The sequence below is a fragment of the Galeopterus variegatus genome, unplaced genomic scaffold (genome assembly GCF_000696425.1).
Source record: "Galeopterus variegatus unplaced genomic scaffold, G_variegatus-3.0.2 Scaffold1692, whole genome shotgun sequence".
Taxonomy (NCBI): Eukaryota; Metazoa; Chordata; class Mammalia; order Dermoptera; family Cynocephalidae; genus Galeopterus; species Galeopterus variegatus.
Window position 1 is genome coordinate 230,698 of NW_007727803.1, and position 11,463 is coordinate 242,160.

At 35.4% G+C, this 11,463-nt stretch overlaps 1 protein-coding gene across 1 annotated transcript in view; it reads left to right on the top strand.

The window, feature by feature from the left end:
- The window catches only part of OTOGL (otogelin-like), a 164,205-nt gene that overhangs the window by 127,377 nt on the left and 25,365 nt on the right, over positions 1-11,463 (top strand). The window contains exons 42-43 of the mRNA XM_008578479.1: positions 1,388-1,577; positions 4,357-4,571. Coding sequence (XP_008576701.1) covers positions 1,388-1,577; positions 4,357-4,571 — 405 coding nt within the window. The remainder of the gene's footprint in view (positions 1-1,387; positions 1,578-4,356; positions 4,572-11,463) is intronic.

Here is an 11,463-nt window from a genome sequence, read left to right on the forward strand (position 1 = left end):
TTAAAATGAGCCTAAAATATAATAAGGTTTAAAAATTTTTAATTAAGTAAAACTTAAAATATATGAGTAAGGTACTTTTTTGGATGATAGCATTTGTATGTACCTTTGATTTTGATGAGGTTGATGTATTAACAGGAATTGGTTGGGAAATAAACTCAAAGCTGATCTCTGCCATTATTTTGAGCATCTGGGCAGGAGGGCTATTTTTCTGACTCAGGCAAACTTGTCTCTAGTCATTCAGTGGTTGTGTATTTAGCTAATAATTAATCATTTAAAAATTATTTAGTGAGAGTGTACATGATAAAGCAACACAGGTCCTGATCTCAAGTAACTTGTAGTTGTGTGAGGTTTGCATAAATGTAGTTATCTGCTGATTAGAAAGCATGAGGAGGCAGTGATAGAATTAGGACTAAGACATCATGGAAACAGAGGGAAGGTTACTTAATGCAGTTTATAGGAGGGTCAAAGAGAGCTTTTTGGAGGCACCAAAACCTAAGGTAAATCTTAAAAAATGAGTAGAAAGAAGAAGAGGAAGGATGATTTAGCCTGAGGGCGGCAGATAAGCAAGATATAAGGATAAGAAATGGCATAGTTGGTGAGGCATAACTCCGAGAAATTTACTGCTCATTGCAGCTCATAGTTCCACGTCATTACCATTTTTTAAAACACCATTTTCCAAAGTATAATCCTTGGACTGCCTACATTGTTATTACCAAAGAGTACATGCTAAAAATACAGTCTAGAATCCAATCCAAACGTAAGAAGTACAATCTCTGCGAATCTTGATCTTTATCAAGCTTGACAGATGATTGTTATGAACATTACAATTAAACAAATACTGATTTGAAGATAGAAAAAAGAAAAAAAAAAGCCGGATTAAAGAAAACAACTTGAGAACAACTTAAATTTGCCTTAAATTCATATTACATGGTAATGGTTTAATCGATTGTTATGAACATTACAATTAAACAAATACTGATTTGAAGATAGAAAAAAGAAAAAAAAAGCCAATTAAAGAAAACAACTTGAGAACAACTTAAATTTGCCTTAAATTCATATTACATGGTAATGGTTTAATTGACATGTATTGAGTATTGAGGGAAACAGACATAAAAGCATGAATAACATAGAAGAAAGTTAAGTTTTGAGGAAAGTAAAAGGCAGTGAGGTTAGGACAAATACTGAATATAGCAAGGCAAAGCAAAGGAACAATAAAAGAGCTTCGAGGTTATGAGAAGCTGTGGCAGCAACAAAGAAATCAATTTTAGAAATTTGGAAAATAGTTCATATTAAATCAGAAGAAGTAGAATACTCCCTGTTATCCTAAGTTTAATGAGTGAGTATTTAAGTAAATATTTTTCTAACAGGTGGATTTATGTTATTTTAGGTAAAGGTGGATTCTGTTATTGTACCTTTGCCCTTTTCAAATCAAGAACTGTCCATAGAGGATTCTGGTTCGATGTATATGATCACTACTCCAGCTGGACTAACCATAAAGTGGGCTCATCTTACAGGAATCATAGATATTCATTTTGGCCCCCGATTTAACTTATCATCCTACACAGAAGGACTTTGCGGTGAGCACTGCTCTTCAAATCTTGATTTCTTCCAACATTTTTCTTTCCTGTCCACATTATACAATTTTGGATCCTGTTGTCCCATTTTTCAAACTTCAGATGTGATATTAACTTTCAGTGCCCATGTAAATGCTGAAGGAAGCAATGGCTTTAGATAAATGGGCTAAGAAGCAAGAAATAGTTCAATTTGGGCATTTTATTAAAATGTATGCTTATCATTATTACTATGACACTGTATTTCTACTAGATTGTCTTTACAGGGCATTACAGAAGTGTCAGGCATTATTTTATATGTTTTAACTCAATTCTAACATACACTAAGGAGTAGTAGGTACTAGTGTTATCTCAATTTAAGTGATTAGAACGAGGCATAGAAAGGTTAAAGCCTTAAATGTCTTTGTTTCTTCTTTATTTAAGATTTGAAGGTAGGGAAAACTTACTTGTGTAAGTCATTTTGAAAGGAACACAATATTCTGAATATTTCTCCTAGTTTTACTATAAAGTGTAAGGCTTAGATACACCTTCACACCTAGGTTTACTATTGCAATATGTTACATAGATATATAAAGAATTAAAAGGCAAAGGAAGCAAACATAATAAAAAGAATATTGGCCCTGGTATCTGCTGGAATGTTGAAGACAAGCTATCCCTTTCACAGCTCAGTGCTGAGAGAATGCCACTTTCCTCATTTTAAAAATGAGGATAGTAATATCTACTTTCAAGAGTGTTGTTAGGATTCAATATGAAAGTTAATGTAAAACATTTAACACATTGCTTAATACATGCAGTCAGTAAATGTTAGTTTGAGACAAAGATTTCTATTTTAACCCCACTCAATATTAATTAAAAGTATATGGATCACCTTCTGTGTGTGACACTCTGCTTGATGCTGGCAACTCAAAAATGAATGAGATTAGGCCCTTGCTCTCAACAAATTATATGAAATACCTCAAATTTTCTTTAAATATATAAACATTTAGTGGAAAGTTTTGCTAAAATGGTTTGCATATTTCTTTGCTTATTTAGAGAATGCTAAACATAACACAAACTTTTATAATGACTTAAGGTTATCATTGTGGAAATAGTTATTGTTGGCTATACATAGTAATTCAATAATTACTATTGAGTAAAAGCCCAGCGACTTTGGGAATGCATATGTTCTCCTATGATTTATCACTTCTGAGTGGTACGATTTCTGTTTGATTTTCATCCTTTTTTCTTCTCCTTTGCTGATAGATCTTGCTTTTATGTAGACAAACACTTTCTTAACTAGATTCTTAACTAAGTGCTATAGAGAAGGGGCTAGGATCACCTTTTTTGCTAACCAAGGGTCACCCCCTAAATTGCATGACCTCCACACTGGAGAAGGGTGGTTAATTAAAGGAAAATCTGGGTACTGTTGGGAACACTAGGCTTGGTATTTGCTGAAAATGTTATAGTGAACAAGAGTGTGACCCAAACTGAGCATGGACACCAGAATGGGAGGCCTACATTGACATCTCATTCTACACAGCACTGTGAAGTCTGCAGTAGGGGGTGCTGGAGTTGCAGTGAAACGTACTTTTACTAGCAATTTCCTTTCTCCAGAAAAGTTTTGACTTAAAACAATAGTAGCTGCTTTACAATATAGTTTACTTAACTTGAGTTTATTTTATTGTTTTATTGTGCTCAGTACTGTACATATTTACAGGGGTGAGGCATCTGCACCCATAGCAATCTTTATTCATCCTGATACACCTGCTTGGAGATTGATTTGATACTTGAAGAAAATGTTTAATTCAAATGTTTTGTAGCCTAGAGTTTTGGGAATTAAGAAAAATTATGTCAAATTAGGGAGGAAACATGGTCAGGGTTCTGGGCCCATTTCTCTGTACTTTTCTTGGCTCTGCACTCTACCGAATGAAAAGTAAGCTCATCCTCAGTCTGGCCATCCTTAAGGAAGCTAGAGGCTGTAGCAGGTCAAAGCATCATAGCCATCAACAGGCCATGTCATCTAATGAGGGGAGATTGTCTGGGTCCTATAATTCCCAGTTTAAGTCCTGAGCGTGGCAATGGTTTTCCTAACATTGAATGAATCCATGCATCCACGTGACTGCTACGAGCAGGTTGGTTTATACCTGGATTACCTGTAACAGTCACGAACACAGGGAATAAAGGTTACCTTTAGTCCAATCAGGGCCCTCACTTGGGGTAGTGTCATGCACTAGATAGGGCAGCAATAGTTCCTAAAAGGAAAAATTTAATGTTTTTCAGGCAGAGTTTTCCCTGGAGACTGGGTGTCAATCAACAAATATCTGCTATTCTGGGAAATGCCCCACCAGGCTTAAAAACTAGTTTCCTAAAAGGAAAAATTTAATGTTTTTCAGGCAGAGTTTTCCCTGGAGACTGGGTGTCAATTAACAAATATCTGCTATTCTGGGAAATGCCCCACCAGGCTTAAAAACTAGCTTTTAAGTTAGGAGATGGTGGTAATAGTGGAAGAGTGTAGGACCAGAATCAATCTCCTCTTTCTTAATCTATGATCTTTTCACATTATCTTGACTTCTAGATTCATGATTTCTACCTTATCTGGTTAAAGCAGTTTTATACTTGTTTATGAAACCATCAGACACATAACTTAAAAAATTCTATTAATGTTAAAGTCAAAGGACACATAAATTTGGCACCTCATTCAGTAAGTAATTCATTCATTTTAAATCAATTAAGCTGATTTTAGATGTGCTGCCTACACTTGGTTTAAGTGAATTTTTTCCTCCTAAATGTTACATATGCTTTCAAGGAATTTGCAATGAAGATCCAGATGATGATCTCAGGATGCAAAATGGCACAATTATTACAAATATGGAAGACATAGAATTATTTATTGAGAGCTGGGAAATTGAGAAATCACTTGAAGTAACAACAAGAAGACCTGTTAGGAATTGTACTGAGCACGATTGCAGTCGCTGCATTGAGTTATTAAATAGAAGAGTTTTCATTCCATGCCATGATGAAGTAAGTTGGGAGCAACCATAAATAAGAACTGTTGTGTTAGGCATGTTGAGAGTAAAAGCCAATAAATTACTGTTCTTCATATGATGTTCTTCTGTTGAGTATGGTTTATCCCCAAACCTTCTGTCAGTGTGCTTTGGCGTTCAGAAACACTATTTATAGACTTACAGAGACAGAAAGGATAATTTTTCTTTTCTCTTTATGTTTTGTTAGTATTATATCTACAGCTTTCAAAAAAATATGAAATTCTTTCCTGTGAATAAATGTCTCTAGGAGAAAGAGATGAATGCCTCTTGATAACCCAGTACAGAAATCTAGACAGGGAGGCTTCATCCAATTCTGTCATCTTTGCCTCTTAGGTGTATACTTGTAATGGAATCTGTCACAAATTCAGCTTAACTGGTCCTTATTAATCTCTAACTTTCTGAGTTTAAGTGATTAGTAGATATTTTAAATAGAGACAAAGGACAAATACAGCATTTTATGAATCATTTAACTAGAAGTTAGGTGCATCTAGCAACTAGACTGGGTTGGACTCCTGTGATAAAAGATAAGTAAGACCCTCTTCCTGCCCTCAAGAAGCCAAGCCATTGAACAAATACCTTACAACATGGAGGTGCATAGGAACCCAGGTTTGGAGAAGACTTCATGGAGACTCAGACCTTTGAACTATTTAAAGGATGAGTTTACCAGGAGACAAGGAGGAGGAAGGGAGATGTAAGCAGAGAAAACAATACATGCCAGAGCGAGTTTGGTGTAAAAGGCCATGCGAGGAGACTTTTGAAACACCGTGGTGCATGATGGATGGAGGGGAAGAGTCTGGAAGGAGAATGAGGAAATTTTCAAGTCAGAAAGGTGCTCAGTCTGAAAGAATTGTGCTAGGTGGGGAAGCGCAGACTCCATAGTTAGCCTGCCCCCATGAGTGTCCTGAGGGAAAAGGCAAAGGGTATGAAGGCATGTGATAAAAATGTCATATGTTTCTGGAGCTTCAGTTTTACTAGGAGATTTACGTGAAAATAAATTTTAAAAGTTTACATTTTTAAAATGCATGCACATAAAAATGAAAAAATAGCAAATACTTTTAAACTCTTTTAGTGTCATTTTAATCTGTATTTTTAAAGCATCAGGATTTTTGAAAATTGCATTTTTAACTGGGAACTTGGAAAGTTTATTAAATCAGGAAACTTTTAGGCTTGACTTCTCAAGGCACAGTGAATCAACACAGATATCATTTAGTTTGTGATAGCCTCCGCTTTCCCCTTAGGATCTTCCCAGTGAATGTGAAACTTGGCTGGCTGGTTAGCTCAATAGTTTAGAGCATGGTGTTAGAACACCAGGGTCAAGGGTTTGGATACCTGTATCAGACAGCTGCTAAAAAACAAAAACAAAAAAACCCAGACACTAGCACAATAAGTACGGTAGGTACCTTAATGCCTACTTAAAGTATGGATTTTATTTGTTATGAAAATGCAAAGGAGTACCAAGTCATGTTGTATCTTATGATGGAAAATCCAGATCAAAAAAATCAAAAACTGCATAAAACTATTCCTAGAGTAACACCTAAAAACCAATCATGCAGAGTTTGAGAACAATTACGGGAAATTTTGTTTATTTATTTTTGTAAAATAACAAATACTGTTGGCTCAGAAGCTTCCTTCAGGGTTAGTTTTGGAATCTTTGGAAGGTCAGGCTTATTGCCCATCAAAGGTTTTCATCAAATCCTTCACTCTCTTAACCAGAAACTTCTTGCCTTTATATTTTCTCAGGGTGTTCGATGATGTGACAAAAATATTATAATTTTTTAAAATGTTATGGTTTGAATATCTTTTTCAACAAATATGTTTTCAGGCAGAAAGTTAATTTAATGATCTGCTGCTTAGATATAAACCAGTTTAATTGGGGAAGGTACTAGTTCTAATGTTTTTACAGTCAGGGTTGAAAATATAATTTTTCCTCATGGAAAAAGAAGATAAAACATAAAACATAAATAATGTAATTGGGTCATTTTAACTGTAATGGTAAAGAACAGTTCCTAAAATTGGGTTATTTAGCAGATCTTTTTTCAAGACTGAGTACTTAAAATACTACAGTGAAAATAAAGTTTGAGAAAAAGGATAGTTGAATGTAGGAACTACTAGTAGTTTCTGACTCATAAGTGTTCAAAGCATTTAAATCAGCTTAACCTTGACACAGTAAAAAGACCCTTTTCAAGCTTATGAGGATTCTATTCACAGAAGCCTGTAGTTGCATCTTCAGATAACTTCCCTCACTGCTGTGTTCATCTGCTTTCTGTTGCTGATTACAGAATACCTGAAACTGGGTAATTTATAAAGAAACAAAATTTGTTTTTACAATTTTAGTGGCTGGGAAGTCCACAGTCCATGGGGGCATTTCTTGTGAGGGCCTTCTTGGTGGTGACTGTCTACTGTAATGCAAGAACTTTCATGTGCTCTCCTTATAAAGCCACCACTCTGCATCCATGACAACCCACTAAATCATTAACCCACTAACCCATGAATGGATTAATCTGTTCATAAGGACAGAGACTTCATGATCCAATAACCTCTCAAAGACCACACCTTTCAAATACCATAATCAAATTTCCCACCGTCTTAACAGTGTTACAGTGGGGATCAAATTACCAACATGTGAACTTTTGGGGGATACCTTTAACACATAGCAGCTGTATTCTGGTCATCATGATTCAGTGATAACTCTGACACAGTGCATGTAATAGTGGAAAGGGTTTTTTTTGTTTGTTTATTCATGTATAGATAAACACATGTAAGTTGTTGAATATTGAAAAACCAAGGTAGAGAAGACATATTATTGCCTTTATGCTGAGCTCAATATCTGACATCTCAATTCACCCCAAATTTCTCAAATAAATACTTCAGGATTGAATGCAATAGCAAATTGCCCATTAATTAATGAGATAGGACATAATTTTTTCTTTAAGCCTCAAATTTAACACATTTTTATTTAAAAGGTATAGACTATTAGGAACTGGAATGTAAAATCTTCATGACTTCAAAAAATACTCCAAAGATTTGGGGTTTATAGTGACTTCTTTGGGCTGAACTCTAATCAAGTTAGTGTTAAAATTTCCCCTCTTCTACTTTTTTCTCCAGAGGGTTACTTTGGTCAAAGTCCTGTTGTAAGAAAAAAAGAAGGTTAAGAACTAAAGAATGGGAGGGACATGACAATTTGCTTAGTATATCTGTATGAAGGCCTGAAAGAGATGGACTAGACAGGTGTAGCAGGGAAGTCAATTAGCAGGCTGTTGGGTAGCTTTTCTATTTGTTTGTTTTAAACTTTTGTTATTGTAATGTTTACATATTTGCAAAAGTGGAGCCAATAGTATAAGGACTTCTGTGTCCGTCACCCAGATTCAATAATTATTAACAAATGAACTCTTTTTTCACCTGTCTTCCCCACTCCTGCCCACACTCTGTCCCTGTTAAATTATTTTAAAGGAAATCTGCTCTGAGAAAATGGTGAGAGCCTATGTTAGTCAGGGGGAAGGAAGCAATTGAGAATATCTGTGTGTCTAGAAAAGAGAGATAGCACTTGAGAGATGTTTGGGCCTTAGAATGGGCAGGATTTGAGAACTGATTGTATGTTCATGCTAAGGGAGAGTAAACAATTGTGGATGACTTCAACTTTCTAGCTAAAACAGGGTACATATCAAGATCAAGAAATTCTTGATACCTTATTGATTCTCTTTGTGCCATCCAAGCTATCACCAAGTCAGGTTGATTCTACTTCCAAAATACATTTAATATTTTTGCATTTCTTTCCACCACCAACACCAATATCTTAATCGAAACAATGATCATCCTTTACTTGGTCTAATGACAGAGCCTTGTAATTTGGTTTTCCATTACTAATCTTCATCAATATTTTCAGTTCTCCACATAACAGGCAGATGGATGATCTTTTAAAAATGTGAATAGGATTGTGTCATTTCTCTACCTAAAACCTTTCAGTGTCCTTTTCTTACCCTTAGAGTACACTCCGGACTTCTTACCGGGGCCTCTGAGGTCCTCTGTGATCTGTTTCCACCTGCTTCTCCAGTGGCCTCTTGTGCTTCGCTCTTCTTGCTTGCTAAGCTCCAAAAATTTCAGCCTCCTCTCAGCTCTCTGAATATTCCAGTGTTTTTTTCTACCAATTGGCTTTTATACTTGCTGCTTCCCCAGCTGGAATACTTCCCTCCTCCAATCCTTTTTAGCATAGTGGCTCCTTTTGATCCCACTCAGACTTCTTTTTTCTTCTTCTTTCAAATTACGAGACCCACAGGCAGAGAACAGGTCTGTTTTATTTACCTTTTTATTCCTCATGCATAACACAGTGCCTGATTTGTTGTGGGTGCTCAGTAAATTATGAAAGTGTGCATAAATGAATGGATGAGTGGCAGATACAGAAGAATCAGCTTTTGTGGGTTAAGTGGAGAAGGGATGCAATTCTTTATTTTGCACAGATTAAGACATGTAGGACATCAAAATGAAATTATTCAGAAGAAATTTAGTAGCATAATTCTGGAGATTAGAGGAGATGAGTTGAAGCCAGTGATCAGATTTGTGGAGTCATTAGTACGTGCATTTTTAAAAATAGCAATAACTAATTTACAATGTGCTAGGATGTGTTCTGTACATTTTCTATATATTACCTCATTTATTCCTCACAGTAATATTAAATATTAGTAGTGGTTGTTATTATTAACTCTACTTCACATATAAAGAAACTGAGGCAAAGAAGATTTAAGTGCCCGAGATGGTGGAAGAAAAAACTGGGAGTGGGTAAGCCAGTGAAGAGCATTTGCAGTGAAAAGACACGACCATTGAAGATGGGATCTAGAAAAATAGAATGAGAGGCACGAAGAGGAGACAACAATGAGCAAATAGACAGAAAAGCAACAGAGTGGGGTACCTTTGAAGTCAAAGGAGAGCATTTTAAGCAATAGGGAGTGTTAATGGCAACAGAGGCCTCTGATAAGTCAGAGAGGGTTTAGAATATCAGAGTGTTCACTGAGTTTCACAAGTAGGAGGCTATTAATGACCACAGCAAGTATTTTGTGCAATGTGAAGTGGCTGGAAACTGAGATTTAACAAAGTAGACTAATAAGGAAGTAGGAGCTTTTTTTCTTTTTGCATTTTTTCCCTTTTTTAAAAAAATAATTCAATTTAATTTTTTAAGTTGACAGATAAAATCGTATGTATTTACTGTGTACAACATGATGTTTTGAAGTATATATATATGGTTGAATGACTAAATCTAACTAATTAACCTATGCATTACCTCACATAGCTGCCATTTTTGTGGCGAAAACACTTTACATCCACTCTCAGCATTTTTCAAGAGCACAATATGTTATTGACTATAGTCACCATGTTATACAATAGATGTCTTGAACTTATTCCTCCTGTCTAACTAAAATTTTTTGTCTTTTGACCAACGTACTCCCAACCTCCCACAACAACCCCAGTCCCTGGTAACTATCATTCTATCCTCTACATCTGTGATATTAACTTTTTTAGATTCCATATATGTGAGATCACGTGGTATTTGTCTTTCTGTGCCTGGCTTATTTCACTTAACATAGGATCCTCTAGGATCATCCATGTTGTCATAAATGACAAGATTTTTTTCTTTTTTAAGGCTGAGCGTGTATATACACCACATTTTCTTTATCCATTCATCCACTGATGGATACTTAGGTTGATTTCATATCTTGACTGTTGTGAATAATGCTGCAGTGAACATAGGAGAAGATATCTCTATGATATACTGATTTCATTTCCTATGGATATATACCCAGTAGTGGGATTGCTGAATAGTCTATTTTTAATTTTTTGAGTTTCCTTTATACTGTTTCCCATGATGGCTGTTCTAATTTACATTCCCAACAACAAGTGTACAAACGTTCCCTTTTCTCCACATCTTCACCAACCCTTGTTATCTTTTGTCTTTTTGATAATAGTCATTCTAACAGGTGTGAGGTAATATCTCATTGTGGTTTGAATTTGCATTTCCCTGGTGATTAGTGACATTAAGCATTTTTTCATGTACCTGTTGGCCATTTCTTTTTTCGAGAAATATCGATTCAGAGTCTTTGCTTATTTTTAAATCTACTATTCATTTTCATGCTATTGAGTTGTTTGAGTTCCCTGTATATTTTGGATATTAACTCCTTACCAGATGTATAATTTGCAAATATTTCCTCCCATTCCATAGGTTGTCTCTTCACTCTGCTGATCGTTTCCTTTTCTGTGAAGAAGCTTTTTAGTTTGCTGCAATCCCATTTGTCTACTTTTGCTTTTGCTTGTTGCCTGTGCTTTTGGAGTCATATCCAAAAAATCATTGCCCAGACCAATGTCATGGAACTTTTCCTTTATGTTTTCTCCTAGTAGTTTCATAATTTGGGGTCTTACATTTATTTAAGTCTTTACTTTGAGTTGATTTTTGTACGTGGTGCGAGAAAAGAGTCTAATGCCATTCTTTTTAGCATGTGGATGTCCAGTTTTCCTGACACTGTTTCCTTCCCATTGTGTGTTCTTGACTCCTCTGTTAGAAACTGGTTAGCTGTACACGCATGTGTTTCTGGGCTTTATATTCTGCTTCATTGGTCTATGTGTCTGTTTCTATGCCAGTACTGGAATCTTAGTTTTTATAGATCTGGACCTTGAAGAAAAAATGATAGGTTATGACAAATACTAAGTTTTTTTATCTGATACTTTGAACTGTTTTAGAATTTAGCATTTGAATGTGGATGCTTAGTATGTGTTTGCTGAATGAATGAGTGGAGAGAAAAATTGAATAAGTGTTAAGTTACAAGTCAAATTATTAAGATTTCAGGTGTCTCTAGATCAAAATAGAACATTCTGTAGAAAAAAAA